The 17357-nt window shown below is 56.5% G+C and overlaps 1 protein-coding gene across 1 annotated transcript in view; it reads right to left on the reverse strand.

Annotated features, from left to right (window-relative positions):
* Positions 1 to 17357, reverse strand: part of NRP2 (neuropilin 2) — a 254183-nt gene that overhangs the window by 161817 nt on the left and 75009 nt on the right. The window contains exons 4-7 of the mRNA XM_048484452.1: positions 14854 to 15027; positions 11873 to 12069; positions 8619 to 8728; positions 2841 to 3010 (exon numbers count right to left, since the gene is read on the reverse strand). Coding sequence (XP_048340409.1) covers positions 2841 to 3010; positions 8619 to 8728; positions 11873 to 12069; positions 14854 to 15027 — 651 coding nt within the window. The remainder of the gene's footprint in view (positions 1 to 2840; positions 3011 to 8618; positions 8729 to 11872; positions 12070 to 14853; positions 15028 to 17357) is intronic.

Here is a 17357-nt window from a genome sequence, read left to right on the forward strand (position 1 = left end):
TTGATTCCCAGCTCTGCCACCTGAGCTGTGGAGGCTTATCTGGGGAATTCAGATTAGCCTGTGCACTCCCACACACGCCAGCTGGGTGACCTTGGGCTAGTCACAGCTTCTCGGAGCTCTCTCAGCCCCACCTACCTCACAGGGTGTTTGTTGTGAGGGGGGATTGTAAGCCCCTTTGAGTCTCCTACAGGAGAGAAAGGGGGGATATAAATCCAAACTCCTCCTCCTCCTCCTCCTCCTCCTCCTCCTCCTCCTCTTCTTCTTCTTTTGAAAGGGCTGCCTGAAAGCAGGGCTGAGGATCGGGGTGCTCAGCTGGTGTGAATTAGCATGACAGTGTTTTATTTGCAGTAGATTGTGGTGCCGCAGCTGAAGCTTTCGCCAGTGGCCACGCTTAAGAGTTGCCCGTTCCGTCGAAGCTCTGTTCCGGTATAAGAACTTAATAGGATCAATTTTCAGACCAGCCGAGTTAACATTCATAGTGGTGGCAGCACGTGAGCCATAGAAGGAATTGTTTTCAGGCTGCGCGGTTTTTGTTACAGTTTTCGTAAATTGAGGGAGGGCAGCATGCTTTGGAATTACTCATTTCTATCCCTCGTTTTGCCTCGCTGGACTGCGCTGTAAACCTCCGCGGGATAAAATCCTCGCCAGCCTTTTGCAAAACACTCCGCACGGCCAAGTTCCGGCCTCCCTCGCAATCCATGTTAAAAACAAAGGGGGAAAAATGGTAAAAAAAATCATGCACTGGCGTGGAAGTAATCTGAGCATAAGCAAGGTTGTGCACCCCTTTACGGGCGCATCATTAATCATACAGAGGTGAACCTCTGATGTTTTGCTAAATCCACTGCAAACAAATGGTGACAGATTTTGGAAATGTACTGGGGGAGGAGGTGTCGTTTTGAATTCAGGCAAGATATCTGCTAGTACACAATTTTTAATATGTATGTTGTAACTCTTGAGTTGTACAAAGGATGTCGAAATTTTGACCCTGGTAGCGAAGTCAAATAGCCTCCGCACACACAATCAAACAAAGGAGTTTTCATCAAAACTGCTTGTAGCGGAACTAAGCCGACATGCGTTTATGGAGGGGTTGTGGCGTATTCCTTATTTGGCAAGCACCATGAAGTCACGATGTCCCTTCCATGCTTTGCAGAGATTTCTTAGGGATGTAGATGATAAAAGGTCGTGTCCTTTAACTCTCCCATGCTGAATCAGGCATCTTCTGCCACCGATGACCTTCTAGCACTTCCAGGGCAAAAGGCCCGTAGAGCTCCGTCCAGCCTCCAACTCTTTGGCTTTCAAAGGAGCAGCAGTGGCGTAGGAGGTTAAGAGCTCGTGTATCTAATCTGGAGGAACCGGGTTTGATTCCCTGCTCTGCCACTTGAGCTGTGGAGGCTTATCTGGGGAATTCAGATTAGCCTGTGCACTCCCACACACGCCAGCTGGGTGACCTTGGGCTAGTCACAGCTTCTCGGAGCTCTCTCAGCCCCACCTACCTCACAGGGTGTTTGTTGTGAGGGGGGAAGGGCAAGGAGATTGTAAGCCCCTTTGAGTCTCCTGCAGGATAGAAAGGGGGGATATAAAAAACTCTTCTTCTTCTTCTTCTTCTTCTTCTTCTTCTTCTTCTTCTTCTTCTTCTTCTTCTTCTTCTTCTTCTTCTTCTTCGGCCACCACAAATTGATACTAAAGTCTTTTCCATCAAGCATTCTTGCCGAAGCGCCCAGCTGGTGACATGCGTTAATTCCCCCAGCAGAATAAATATTATTCTAGCTGTACTCGCCCATCACATGTAAGGAAGTCCGGCTCACTTAGATCACTGCAGAGTAACCTGCAGAGCTTATAAGTGGTGGTGCTGCCGTCTCTCTCGGCCCTCTGGAAAGCCCATCAGGGTTGGGTCGGGACACCGGGGTCAAGCCGAGACTTCTGTCGGAATGTTAATGGTCCAGAGGCAGCTCGTGGAGGCAGAGTCGGGCCACCCCTTCTGTCAAACAGCAGTTCGAGGATCCCCCGCTGGTTCCCAGCAGGCAATAAGAACAGCAGAGGACTGAAGGAGTCTCATATTCTGGGGTCAATTTAACAGCATGGTAATTGGTTTGCTGCGGGGAGGGCGGGAGGAGAGAGAAAAGGAGGGGAATCCAAAGGTCCGGAGGGCAGCGGCAGTCCCCTGCCAAGATAAACGAAGAGGCTTTCCTCCCTGGCATCCCTCTGCCAACATTGCTTCCACGGTCACGCAATATGCCAGCCCACGCCAAGCCAAACCTTTCACATAACAAAATGCTAAGCAGGGGCTCTACAGGCCATGTTTTTGACCAAACAGACCTAGCTGTATCAGCTGTCTAGCAACCCAACCAGTGATGGGATCCAAAATTTTAATAACAGGTTCCTATGGTGGGATTCAAACTCTGGCATAGCGCCAATGGGGCTGGGCGGGGCATGACTGGGGCGTGGCCGGGCATTCCTGGGCGGGGCTATGGCAAGGACGCAGCCACTGCGCAGGTCCTTGGGCAGGAAACGAATGCACGCAGGCGCAGGCTGCCACGCACACCGGTGCACCTCCTGCTAGACTGCTTCAAGTTCTGCGCGCTACTGCTGAGAGGAGGGGCGTAACTAAGGCAAAAATCACATGGCAAAATCACCAATTAGTAACCCCTTCTCGGCACACACAAATAATTAGTAACCTACTCTCGGGAACCTGTGAGAACCTGCTGGATCCCACCTCTGAACCCAACTACTTCTAACTCTGATAGGACAGCTCCCCCACCCTTCCTAAGTTACGTTGGTATCCTTGTTCAGTTAACCAAGGGCTACAGTTCCGTCCTCCTGACCCGTGGAGCAGATCGTACCTGCAAGTATTCCCTGTTGTTATCCATATTAGGAGTCCAACCGTTGTCGTCGCTATTGAGACGGCTCTGCTGCGGGGTCCACCTGCCATCGGAGTAAGTGCTGGAGGCCGTGATCTGTTCGTTGGAGATCCGGCCAGATTCCATCCCCAAGGGAATGTTGCACTGGAAGTCTGGAGAAGGCAGAAATGCAGAGAGATCTCTCTATAGGACTCGAGAAGTCCACTCGCAACCAAAAGCACTCCCACTAATTGCCTTCCAGCATCCTATTCAAACAGGCCTTTTGTGGCTGAAAAAAGTGAATGCACCGTTCTCTTTTAGAAGCTACGACTACCCACAAAATGCTGATGTTCAGAAGCAATGTTTGAAACAGTTCACAATGAAATGCATAAATCGACAGCGACTCTGCAGATGCAGAATTCTTTCACGGGCAACCTGCAAAGAGCCAGTAAGCGCCATCGAGTTTTAACCAAATTATGCTGACCCAAGCAAGGGACTAGGAAATCGGCACTAAAGCCAAAGGATCTGTTGAAAACCTTGATTTTGCCAGTATTGGTAGTGTGCAGAAGTGTATCGAGGGGCAATGGCGCCTGGGGACAACACCTCCTCCAGGTGCCCGCTCCCCACCACGCTCAGGGGCGTGGTTTGGACCAAGCCTCCCCCCCCCCCGACACTCTGCAGGCAGGCTCCTGGCGTCCCTAGGACCTGGGGAGGACAAAAGCCAGCTTGCACAAAGGTGAGGGGCAGGGCTCAGGGGCAGTGGGTGGTCCAGGCAGGCACTGCGGCTGGCCGCCCCCGAAACCCACCCCCACCTCCCTGCAGGGTGGGCAGGGCTCAGTGGCGTGCAGTTGGGGCACATACCATTTTGTCATATGGGGGGGGGGGTGGCCAGGAACCAAAAGGTGTGCGCCCAGGGACATGGGTGACCCCATATCCCTATAGGCCATATGCCTCTGGTAGTGTGCATAGCTAACTTCCACGGTGTCTGTGCATAGTCACTAGTATGCTGCTCCACTGCTTGGAGGATGGCCAGTCTACCATACCTAATAACAGATTATAGGTTTATCCTCCTTGAATTTGTACAATTCCCATTCGAAAGCCATCGGAATTAATGGCCTCTCCAGGGTTGCCAGCTCTGGATTGGGAAATTCCTAGAGATTTTTTTTTTTTTTTGGGGCAGACCTGAGGAGGAGAGGAACAGGGGTTTGGGGAAGGGAAAGACTTCGATGGGGTGAAAAAATGCCACAGAATCCACCTTCCAAAGCATCCATTTTCTCCAGGTGAACTGATCTCCCCCCCCCCCACCCCCCCCCCCCCCCCCCCACCCCCCCCACCCCCCCCCCCCCCCCCCCCCCCACCCCCCCCCACCCCCCCCCCCCCCCGCACGCCCGCCCCCGCGCCCCCCCCCCCCCCCCCCCCCCCCCACCCCCCCCCCCCCCCACCCCCCCCCCCCCCCACCCCCCCCCCCCCCCACCCCCCCCCCCCCCCACCCCCCCCCCCCCCCACCCCCCCCCCCCCCCACCCCCCCCCCCCCCCACCCCCCCCCCCCCCCACCCCCCCCCCCCCCCACCCCCCCCCCCCCCCACCCCCCCCCCCCCCCACCCCCCCCCCCCCCCACCCCCCCCCCCCCCCACCCCCCCCCCCCCCCACCCCCCCCCCCCCCCACCCCCCCCCCCCCCCACCCCCCCCCCCCCCCACCCCCCCCCCCCCCCACCCCCCCCCCCCCCCACCCCCCCCCCCCCCCACCCCCCCCCCCCCCCACCCCCCCCCCCCCCCACCCCCCCCCCCCCCCACCCCCCCCCCCCCCCACCCCCCCCCCCCCCCACCCCCCCCCCCCCCCACCCCCCCCCCCCCCCACCCCCCCCCCCCCCCACCCCCCCCCCCCCCCACCCCCCCCCCCCCCCACCCCCCCCCCCCCCCACCCCCCCCCCCCCCCACCCCCCCCCCCCCCCACCCCCCCCCCCCCCCACCCCCCCCCCCCCCCACCCCCCCCCCCCCCCACCCCCCCCCCCCCCCACCCCCCCCCCCCCCCACCCCCCCCCCCCCCCACCCCCCCCCCCCCCCACCCCCCCCCCCCCCCACCCCCCCCCCCCCCCACCCCCCCCCCCCCCCACCCCCCCCCCCCCCCACCCCCCCCCCCCCCCACCCCCCCCCCCCCCCACCCCCCCCCCCCCCCACCCCCCCCCCCCCCCACCCCCCCCCCCCCCCACCCCCCCCCCCCCCCACCCCCCCCCCCCCCCACCCCCCCCCCCCCCCACCCCCCCCCCCCCCCACCCCCCCCCCCCCCCACCCCCCCCCCCCCCCACCCCCCCCCCCCCCCACCCCCCCCCCCCCCCACCCCCCCCCCCCCCCACCCCCCCCCCCCCCCACCCCCCCCCCCCCCCACCCCCCCCCCCCCCCACCCCCCCCCCCCCCCACCCCCCCCCCCCCCCACCCCCCCCCCCCCCCACCCCCCCCCCCCCCCACCCCCCCCCCCCCCCACCCCCCCCCCCCCCCACCCCCCCCCCCCCCCACCCCCCCCCCCCCCCACCCCCCCCCCCCCCCACCCCCCCCCCCCCCCACCCCCCCCCCCCCCCACCCCCCCCCCCCCCCACCCCCCCCCCCCCCCACCCCCCCCCCCCCCCACCCCCCCCCCCCCCCACCCCCCCCCCCCCCCACCCCCCCCCCCCCCCACCCCCCCCCCCCCCCACCCCCCCCCCCCCCCACCCCCCCCCCCCCCCACCCCCCCCCCCCCCCACCCCCCCCCCCCCCCACCCCCCCCCCCCCCCACCCCCCCCCCCCCCCACCCCCCCCCCCCCCCACCCCCCCCCCCCCCCACCCCCCCCCCCCCCCACCCCCCCCCCCCCCCACCCCCCCCCCCCCCCACCCCCCCCCCCCCCCACCCCCCCCCCCCCCCACCCCCCCCCCCCCCCACCCCCCCCCCCCCCCACCCCCCCCCCCCCCCACCCCCCCCCCCCCCCACCCCCCCCCCCCCCCACCCCCCCCCCCCCCCACCCCCCCCCCCCCCCACCCCCCCCCCCCCCCACCCCCCCCCCCCCCCACCCCCCCCCCCCCCCACCCCCCCCCCCCCCCACCCCCCCCCCCCCCCACCCCCCCCCCCCCCCACCCCCCCCCCCCCCCACCCCCCCCCCCCCCCACCCCCCCCCCCCCCCACCCCCCCCCCCCCCCACCCCCCCCCCCCCCCACCCCCCCCCCCCCCCACCCCCCCCCCCCCCCACCCCCCCCCCCCCCCACCCCCCCCCCCCCCCACCCCCCCCCCCCCCCACCCCCCCCCCCCCCCACCCCCCCCCCCCCCCACCCCCCCCCCCCCCCACCCCCCCCCCCCCCCACCCCCCCCCCCCCCCACCCCCCCCCCCCCCCACCCCCCCCCCCCCCCACCCCCCCCCCCCCCCACCCCCCCCCCCCCCCACCCCCCCCCCCCCCCACCCCCCCCCCCCCCCACCCCCCCCCCCCCCCACCCCCCCCCCCCCCCACCCCCCCCCCCCCCCACCCCCCCCCCCCCCCACCCCCCCCCCCCCCCACCCCCCCCCCCCCCCACCCCCCCCCCCCCCCACCCCCCCCCCCCCCCACCCCCCCCCCCCCCCACCCCCCCCCCCCCCCACCCCCCCCCCCCCCCACCCCCCCCCCCCCCCACCCCCCCCCCCCCCCACCCCCCCCCCCCCCCACCCCCCCCCCCCCCCACCCCCCCCCCCCCCCACCCCCCCCCCCCCCCACCCCCCCCCCCCCCCACCCCCCCCCCCCCCCACCCCCCCCCCCCCCCACCCCCCCCCCCCCCCACCCCCCCCCCCCCCCACCCCCCCCCCCCCCCACCCCCCCCCCCCCCCACCCCCCCCCCCCCCCACCCCCCCCCCCCCCCACCCCCCCCCCCCCCCACCCCCCCCCCCCCCCACCCCCCCCCCCCCCCACCCCCCCCCCCCCCCACCCCCCCCCCCCCCCACCCCCCCCCCCCCCCACCCCCCCCCCCCCCCACCCCCCCCCCCCCCCACCCCCCCCCCCCCCCACCCCCCCCCCCCCCCCCCCCCCCCCCCCCCCACCCCCCCCCCCCCCCACCCCCCTCCCCCCCCACCCTCCCCCGCCCCCACCCCCCCCCCACCCCCACCCCGCCCCCCCCCACAACCCCCCCCCCCCCCCCCCGCCCCCCCCCCCCCCCCCCCCCCCCACCCCCCCCCCCCCCCCCCCCCCCCCCCCCAAACCCCCCCCCCCCCCCACCCCCCCCCCCCCCCACCCCCCCCCCCCCCCCCTACCCCCCCCCCCCCCACCACCCCCCCCCCCCCCCCCCACCCCCCCACCCCCCCCCCCCACACCTCCCCGTCCCGGGTGAGGAAGGTGACCATCTGGTCACCTTATCTTTAGGTGAATTAATAAGAGCCAACGATACATCCCTCATCTTTCAACCAGCCAAGGAAGTGACCAAGCAAGTTTAATCTAAAAGGAGTTCTAAAGCACATTGCTAAGCACACAGAAATCTGAGGCTAAAGGATAATCCTACCAGTTAAACGGCAGGTCTGAAGCCCCTTTGTGTTTCTAGCTCTGGGGTACTGCTCACATTCCCACCGATCCAACCACGGCCTCTCCCAATAAGGCAACTACCACCTTCCTGTCAAAACCAGCAGGGTAAAGCAAGAATCTGAAGCTCAAGTGACAGCTCAAATGGCTGAAGGGACTTGCCCACATTCCCGGGCTGCAACAACAGGAATCCATCTAAAACAGCAAAGTGGCAGCGGAGGAGAAACCGTCCTCAAAGGGGTGTCAACTTTGGGAGCAGTAAAGGTGCTGTGACAACCTCACGCGGGAGGTCACCAAATAATGCATCCCCGGTCTCAAAGCTAATATCCTAACAAAAGCACCTAATTAGAATTATACAGACATAGAGTTGGAATAGAACCTGCGCAGGGTCACTGACTTCCTGGAAATACTAACAAGGCAAAGGAGTTTATAGTGGACTATAGAAGGAATAGCTCAGAAATTCAGCCCTTGACTATAAATGGAGATCAAGTCGAGCGGGTGGCTAGTTTTAAATTTCTGGGCGTTATGATTAAAGAGGACTTGACCTGGGGCGTACAGTCTGCCGCGGTGGTTAAGAAGGCCCAGCAAAGACTGTACTATCTGAGACTTTTAAGGAAACAACAACTGAATGGAAAACTCCTGGTGTCCTTTTACCGCTGTGCTATAGAGAGTGTCTTAGCCTACTGCATCTGTGTATGGTTCTCCAGTTGCACAGTGGCAGATAGGAAGGCTCTCCAAAGGGTGATCACTACTACACAGAGGATTATCGGCTGCCCTCTGCCCTCCTTGGAAGAACTCTATAATTCCCGAAGCCTAAAGAAAGCCCAAAATATTCTGAGAGATCCATCTCATCCAGCACATTCTCTTTTTGAACTGTTACCATCTGGCAGACGATACAGGTCTATCAAACTAGGACAAAGAGGTTTAGAGACAGCTTCTACTCTAGAGCTGTGGCTATGCTGAACTCCATGGCTTCGTGTTGATGTGTTTGGGGCTGTGTAGGGATGGGTGGAGGAAGGGGAAAGGGAGGATGGGGTATGAGTCTGAAATTGTGTGCATCGAGGAATGCTGCTGTAAATTTCGTTGTGCGTGCACAATGACAATAAAATGCTTATGCTTAATAAAAAAGCTTGACTGGGTGGTGCAGGGCCGCAGTGGGAAGAAACAATAATGCTTTATCTCCCTGGTTGCCACAAAGCGGGCCTCCATAAACGCCTTAACCTGTGCCTATTTGACCTGTAGTTCACAGATCACCCGCCAGACAATGGCTATTACTTGCAGAGCACCGATTTCCTTCTTTCCGGCTTCGCCTGCTGCTTCCTAAAAGCTCCTCCTCCCAGGAGCTGGTGAACTGTCCAGGATGGTATGCGCCACGACATGGAGATCTGCCGGAAAAAGGAACAATACCCCTATTCTGCACATCCCTGACCTGGATAGCCCGGGACAGCCTGATTCTGTCAGATCTCAGAAGCTAAGAAGGGTCGGCGCTGGTTAGTAGATTGATGGGCGACCACTGAGGAAGTCAGCTGCACAGAGGCAGGCTATGGAAACCAGTTCTGAACAGCTCTTGACTTGAAAATCCTACAGGGTTGCAGGAACTCAGCTGTGACCTGACCACAAACCACCATCACCCCTGTCCAAAAAAATATGTACAGTAGGGAGAACACACTCTTATGTAGTTCTGGGATTTTTTTCTACCTTTTTAACACAGTGCATACTTAATGTATTGTCGAAGGCTCTCACGGCCAGATTCAACTGGTTGTGGTGGGTTTTCCGGGCTGCGTGGCCGTGGTCTGGTAGATCTTGTTCCTAATGTTTCGCCTGCATCTGTGGCTGGCATCTTCAGAGGTGTAATCACAGAGTGTGTAACAGAACTTCTCTCTGTGATACGCCTCTGAAGATGCCAGCCACAGATGCATGCAAAACGTTAGGAACAAGATCTACCAGACCACGGCCACACAGCCTGGAAAACCCACAACAACCAATGCATATTTACTTTACAATCTGGTACCAAGGAGATGGTACTTATAAATCTTTCTGCTTCTGGCCGGCTTTGTTTGTGGCTGGCTCTCCCTTCCTTCACCTACTGTTAACCCTTCTGGGAAAAAGATACAAGTACTTTGATTCAAGCGACACCCGTGGGTTCTAGTGCCGAAACTAATGAAAACAGAGAAACAAGCTAAAAGGTTGCCTTGATTAGGTCAGTAAGAAGAAGGAGAAAATGAGTGAGGGGGAGAAAATGGAAAGGCAGGAAAGGATTGATACATAAGCTCTTGTAATTAGGCAAGGTTCAGAGATAAAAGACTTTGGCCTTTTTTTTGCGGCACAATTCAAGCATCTGTGATTCTCCTCCAACCCACAATAAAGGACCCCCTCGCAGTGCTTTGCTTAGAAACATTTCCCCTTTGCCATTAAGTCAATGCTTCTTTTCATTGCCAAGACGTCTCCCCCGATCCCGCCCCAGCCTGACAGCTCAGTCACGGATGACTCTCTTACCACTCTAGGCTCTGGTTCAGCTGTTGCCAACGGGGAAGGCAAGAGAATTTCGCCTGGGAGGAATGAACTGCTTCCTCCGACACTCTCTTTCAAGTCTGATACCTCCAGCCGAAAGTGGAAGAGGATCCTAAGCCTAGGAAAGGAAAGGCTGGCAGAATTACAGACCAGCCTCAAACGGGCCTTTCCAGAACAAGATGATAGTGAGTGTTTCACGATTGACCGCTGTTAGAAATCCTATGAAGTTCTTCCACAAAAACATACACAAAGAACAAACCTCCGGGGGCCACGTGATCGAAATTCATCCCTGAAGTCAAGATTCCTATATCATTATATCAACCTCTATCATTATATCATTACGTCTACGATAATGTAAATCATGTGCTAAGGGAGGGAACTTGTTTATGATCTATCTTCTGGGGCCTTGAAATCTGACTGCCCTCATGTCAAGTTAATTTACAGCAGGCTGCAGGGAGAGCCCCAGCCACTGGATACTGAACCCTGAATACTTATATTATGCACCTTCTCCACTGCATTCAGTAGCTATAAACATGAAGGAGGGGAAGGTGAGAAGAAACTGCCCCTTTCATGGCCATATGAAAACTCAGCTTCCAAGCCATGGCACACAATGATGATGTCATAGGGCCTTTCCCCACTTACCTTAAGCCCCGCGCTACTTGAGGAGAGTAGCGCGGGGTCCCCCGCCACTCCCCATGAGAGGGGCAGCGACAGCACAGCCACCCCGACGCTGCTGCTGTCGCGCCCCCTCAGCAAGAGGCATCCCTGGGGTCATGGGGATGCCCAGGAGCGCGCCAGGGATGCCGCGCGCTGGGAATTGCACGCAGTGACGGCGGCCGAGGGAAAAGTGGAGAAAGGCCCATAATTTCATACCTCAGGTAAGTGCCTAATTGGTATTAAATTTTCTGGATGTCCAGAAAAGCTGATTGTTCAGGCTTAACTGTGCAGTGGATTAGAAGAAGTGAAAAAGAGGAGGAGGTCCGCCCATCCTTAATGAATCTTGAAATCCACTCACTGATTGCTTAATGTTATGTATTTTGCAATCCACTTCCTTACTGACTGAACAGGCTTGTTTTAGTCATACTTGTGAACCACCTTCATGCATCCCACCAGCATGCTGGTGTTAAGTCTAGTAAAACCTGGATGTGACGTCATGGATGCTCTATGATTTCCAAAAGTTCTATGGTAAAAAACTTTTACCATGAAGTTTTTAAAAATTCCATAGAGGGTCCAGGGACATCATTTCCAGTTTTTACAGGAAGTCTTGCTGGCTCCTTTTTACTCCTTGAGAACATAAGAACATAAGAACTAGCCTGCTGGATCAGACCAGAGTCCATCTAGTCCAACACTCTGCTACTCGCAGTGGCCCACCAGGTGCCTTTGGGAGCTCACATGCAGGATGTGAAAACAATGGTCTTCTGCTGCTGCTGCTTCCGAGCACCTGATCTGCTAAGGCATTTGCCATCTCAGATCAAGGAGGATCAAGATTGGTAGCCATACATCAACTCCTCCTCCAGAAACCTGTCCAAGCCCTTTTTAAAGCAATCCAGGTTCGTAGCCATCACCACCTCCTGTGGCAGCATATTCCAAATAAGAACATAGGTTAAGGTTACAGCTATGGCCGGGCAACCCTAAATGTAAAGATGATTCTCCCTGGAGTAAAAGGAAGGAGCAGGATGAAGCGTTGACAGAAGCTCTTCAGCCTTGCAGGTCTTTCCTGCCTCCCAGTCAGTCACCAGATGAGGGAACTCAAGCCTTGAGTTCCCCAGACTCCTGCATAACGATGGCGGCGGCAGCGACTGAGGAGCAAACTGCGAATTAAAAGACACAGTGCCAGGCAGTTGCAGAAACAACGCCTGCTTAAAAACTGCGATCTGCCCGACCAGCTACAAAAGGATGCCAGCTCAGCAGACATATTGTGGCTGCAACCGCCTGCATGCCTCGCTGTTTGCGCTGACACTTCTATGGCTGCTCCTGACCCTCGGATTGGACCTGTGAGACTTTGCAATTCGGCTTACCCTGGACTGCGAGACGACTGTTCCTGGAACCCCCGGCCTCCTGGCAAATGGACTAGACTAGGCTTCCAGAATCGCTGGACGTGGCTTTTTCCTGGGCTCAACCCCAGGCACTGAAACCTGACCCCGGAGCTTTGCCTGAGCTTACACACACGCAAAGCTAATATCAAACAGGTTTCTGTTACTTTTTCTGCTTGTTTCTATGGTACAGAAGAGTGCAATTATACACTTCTGCAACATAGAAGCCTCTTCAAAATTAGCCATGTGTGCCAACACATCAACACCCACAGATGGGGGGGGGGGGGATGTACACAGAAGGCTAATTTTGAAGGTTTCTAATGTTATTGTCAAAGGCTTTCACGGCTGGACTCAACTGGTTGTCGTGGGCTTTCCGGGCTGTGTTGGAAAGCAATTCAACTGGTTGTTGTGGGCTTTCCACTGGTTGTCGTGGGCTTTCCAGACCATGGCCATACAGCCCAGAAAGTCCGCAACAATTTTATTTTATTTCTGAACTACAAAAGAGAACAGTTATCTACCTCTGTTGAAAATACAAAAATAAGAGAAAACACTAGCCTTTAACATGCCCCAAGAGCTTTGGAAGGTGATCTTTTGATTACCTTTATGAGACATAGAGAATGTGATTTTCCCAAGATACTTGTTTCTGGGTGTACACAGAAAAAACCTCCCCAGTATTTGTGATAAAAATAAAACACCCCAAAGTGCAAACCCTTCTCAAACTGTACATTGGATCTTCCACAGACTGGGTGGTTGATCTGAAAAGCAATCCCATGGAATTAGATGTAGGGCCAAACTTTTGGCAAGTTGGATTTTGTGGAGCAAGTTGGATTTTGTGGAGTTGTTTGGCATGGGTGGAGTTATTTGTGGAGTTAATTGGATTCTGTGGAGTTATTTGGCATGGGTGGAGCAGCAAAAACAGGAGAAATACCACACACACACACACACAGAGAGAGAGAGAGAGAGAGAGAGAGAGAGAGAGAGAGAGAGAGAGAGAGAGAGAGAGAGAGAGAGAGAGAACACTGTTTCCACTAGCCCATATGGGTTCACCATTACTTTTTAAAAGCCATTTAGGGAACCCAAGTTAGGTTTGGGGAAACTGGACTCAACTTGCTAAAATCCCAAACATGTACTTTGGTCTTACGATTCAATTGCTAAATCTACCTCAATAGAATTTCATTATCATTTCTAGTTAAAAAAAACTAAGCATGCAGACAACCATGTTAAAATACCTGGTTTCTCTCACTCTCTCTCAATTAGATCCAGAAATTTCAACAACAAAATTACACCTTTCTAAACCCACTGACTGCAAGTGGTTCAAGTGGTTCACTTCTCTTCTATCAGGGCAAGAGACTTCTCTGTGGTGGCCCTGTCATGGTGGAATGGTTTATCAGAGGACACACATGCCCTATGGGACCTTGGGCTTGCCAGTCAGAGCACATCCAATAGGTTTTAATTAGTCATTGCATACGTCTTGAAATTCTTATATCGTTTCCGCCATCACATTTTACTCTTGGGTTGTTGGATGTATCTGTTTCAATATGAGATTTTTATAATTGGTTTTAAATTGCGCTATACATTTATTATATAATTATTATTTCTATGGCTTCTAAGATTGTCTATTGAATTGATGTTGTAAATCACCCTGAGCCATGATTGTTGAGGGAGCAGAAGGGTATAAATTTGATAGCTAGACAGACAGACACACACACACACACACAGAGAGAGATAGATACAATGGACTTAGGTGTTGCTTAAGACTGAGCTGAAAAAAACCTGTCAACTTGTACACTGCAAAAGACATCAGATGGATAATAATCTCCATGCCAATATTTAGAAAGCTTCTTGAGTTAAAGCCACTTAATCCCAAAGTAGCTAGGAAAGAGCAATATGCAAGGATTAGATGAAAAAAAATTCTATTACAAGAATGCAAAAAAAAAATCTGCTAGATGCAACAGAGGATAATAGATACCAACAACTGCCGACAACAGTACTAAACCATCTTGAGGATTGGCCCTGTCACTACTATAAGACTGTCACACTGGATTTTTTATACAAGTGTGGACTCTGGGCTCACCTGAAGCCCTGTTTGGGAGATTGGGGTTGGGATGGCAGCACAGTTCCAAGGAAACAGTCAAGGGAGATTGTACGGCTTTTTGGGCACTCTGGTGGCATATCCCCTTTCTGTTCCAGTCGTTTCCTCCTCAGCTCTCTCCTCCTCTAGCCTGATGTGGCCGGAGGGGCAGGCTGGTGGACAGCAGCAAAGAGAGTTTCCCTCTGGTCCACCAGCCCTGCATTTACATGGCCTCACTGTGTAGTTCCTCCCACTCTTTGGGCCACCATTTCAGGACAATCAGAAGGGCTTTTTTGTAACAGTGAAGGTCTATCACTGGAGCGGGGAACCCTGCGAAACTGACAACGCGGATCTAGGGAAGTTACGGTAGACCAAAGAAGGCAACGACGACAACGACAGCAGGCAACCACCCCAAAATAAAGGTGGCATGGAAACAACAATGAAGTCAGTGGGTGGCAAAATGGTGGATCAGTTCAGCCAGGGACACTTCACAGGAAGGTAATCTGTGTAAACAAAAGCTGTGGGGGGAAGAATCCCTGTGAAACAAAGTTAGAAAATAGACTGATTCTTAACCATGGGGTAAGTAGAGCATGCATGAGCACCCTCTGCATCTACTGGCTGGGGCAGGCACTGGGGCTGGATGGATCTCCTGAGTTGGCATATCAGGCATGTGCCGGAATGCACTGATACCCATGGTTCTACAGTGAGCACAGTGGCACAGGCCTCCAGACACTCAAGTGGTTCAACGGGGAGAAAATGACTTGCCATGCGAAAAGGCAAGGACCCAGCCCAAGCAACAATGGCAGATGTGTGGTCTATTTGTGCCAGGTTCCCCAGCACTCCCATCTTCTGGTAGGACCTCCTGTAGAGGCATCCTTGGCATGTGGTTGCTCGCCCAGAGAAGGTGCGCGTGGTTACAAATGGGGTTGGCAAGGTGGTTGTGATCTCCATTGGGCTGGGGATCTGCCACCCAGACATTTCGTTCCATCTGGAAGCACCGTTTCAATCGGATAGGGCCCACCTTTCGCCTTGGGGGCAAGATACTTGACTTCACACCATCTGACACGGCCTGTGGGATTGATTACAAGTGAATTTGCAAGAGGCTGTCCTCGTTCATCTCTTGTGGCAGTGCCTGCATGAGGCCAGATCCATCTGGGGGGGGGGAGCCAGCCTGCCCACCCCTTTTCCCCTTCTTTGGGGATCCCATTAAGGGATTTTGAGGAAGGACTTGCAGAAGACATGCCCAACTTGGGGGCTGTCAGGACGGAATCTCTCCAAGTGGCAAAGGAAATCTCTCCAAGTGGCAAAGGAAAAGTGGCTTAGGAAAAGCGGAGTCCCATATAACGGCCATCCCATGCTGCTTTCCAGCAGGCGGATGGGAGTAGGAGGCTTACCATCAATCGGTAAGCAGGTCAACCAATGTCAGGGATCCTGTCCTTCTCTTATGATGAGGCTCTGTCAGCTATAACCAGAGGTAGGATCCAGAAGGTTCTCACAGGTTCCCGAGAGTAGGTTACTAATTGTTTGTGTGTGCCGAGAGGGGGTTACTAATGGGTGATTTTGCCACATGATTTTTGCCTTAGTTACGCCCCTCCTCTCAGCAGTAGCGCGCAGAACTTGAAGCAGTCTAGCAGGAGGTGTGCGTGGCAGCCTGCTTCGGCAAGTAAGCCCGCTTCCCGCCCAAGGACCGGCTAGCAGCTGCGCCCCTGCCACAGCCCTCGCCCCAGGAATGCCCTGCCTCCGGAATGGCTCCAGCCACGCCTCTGTCATGTCTCCTACCAGTCTCTACTGGCGCTACGCCACAGTTTGAATCCCACCACTGGCTATAACCAATACAAGTTGTGGCCGTTTACATTCCATCAATGCGCCCTGATCACTTGAATGCTTGTCCTTGGCTTCGCTGCCGCCCTTTCACCTTCCCCCCCTCCATCGGGGCTGGGATGGAAATATGTATTGGGAGTTTTGTACCCTCCCAAGCAAATCTTAACAATTTGCACAACACGGAGGTCTGCATTGTCTGAACACTTCCATATGTGCATCGTAGACCAGAATGAGACATCACAGCTGATACACAGCCACCAGAGAGAGCCGGGCCCCCTCTGCCTTGTATTCTTCTCTCCCTGTAACATTTAATAAGGTGGGATGTGTGGCATGCGTTGCGAATCTCCCCACCACGGCTCCACTTCAACAGATGCTGCGAATGGGAACATCACAACATAAACGCCACTGCATTATGTTTTCACATTATTGCCCATTGCTGGAGGAGAGAGGAAAAGAAGCAACATTTCTCCTTTCAGCGGCAGCCACACAGCATAAACATCCAATTTTGGTCATTAAAATACATGTAGAAAAAGATAATATAATTTTACTTAGCAGTAAATTCCATACTACAGAAAACTTGACAGTACTGATATGTTTCTTAAGTGTGGTCTGACAACTTCCAGATGGGGCTTAGAATTACAACTGAGTTTCAGTCTACAGAAATCAGTACACATAGAGAAAATGGCAGCTTTGAAGGGTGGGCTCAAAGGCATTGGACCCGGCTGAGATCTCTCCCCAAACTCTGCCCTTCCCAAGTTCCATCCCACTCCCCAATCTCTAAGAACTGCCTAACCCAATTATTGGGGGGGGGGGGGAGACTGATAGATAGATAGATGATAGATAGATGATAGAAGGAAGGATGGAAGGAAGGATGGAAGGAAGGATAGAGGGAGGGAGGGGGAGAGAGAGAATGAGAGAGAGAGAGAGACAGACAGACAGACAGACAGAGACAATAGATAGAGAGACGATAGAGAGAGAGGGGGGAGGAAGGAAGGAAGGAAGGAACGAACGAACGAACGAACGAACGAAGGAACGAAGGAACGAAGGAACGAAGGAAGGTGATTAAAAGATAGAAGATTTGAAGATAGAAGATAGATAGACAGACAGACAGACAGACAGACAGACAGACAGACAGACAGAGAGAGAAACAGAAAGATGGATGGATACTTGAGACCCAATCTAGATATAGTTGCACACAAGGCACGCACGAGCCCTAGATGGTGGCAGAGGTGGTCCTAGATCAGGGGTAGGGAACCTGCGGCTCTCCAGATGTTCAGGAACTACAATTCCCATCAGCCTCTGTCAGCATGGCCAATTGGCCATGCTGGTAGGGGCTGATGGGAATTGTAGTTCCTGAACATCTGGAGAGCCGCAGGTTCCCTACCCCTGTCCTAGATGATGAGCACCTACCCAAGGTCCCATGATGGGAGGGACCCCAACTACCCAATATCCCACACAAGCAAGGGGGAAATGAAGAGGAGCAGGTTCCAGCTGCTACTTTCCTTGTGCCACGCTGCCTTTCAGAGTGGTGGCTTCCACATCCTGGTGATGCGGTGGCAGTGATACTGGGGCGCCTCT

Source organism: Sphaerodactylus townsendi, linkage group LG02 (assembly GCF_021028975.2).
Source record: "Sphaerodactylus townsendi isolate TG3544 linkage group LG02, MPM_Stown_v2.3, whole genome shotgun sequence".
Taxonomy (NCBI): domain Eukaryota; kingdom Metazoa; phylum Chordata; class Lepidosauria; order Squamata; family Sphaerodactylidae; genus Sphaerodactylus; species Sphaerodactylus townsendi.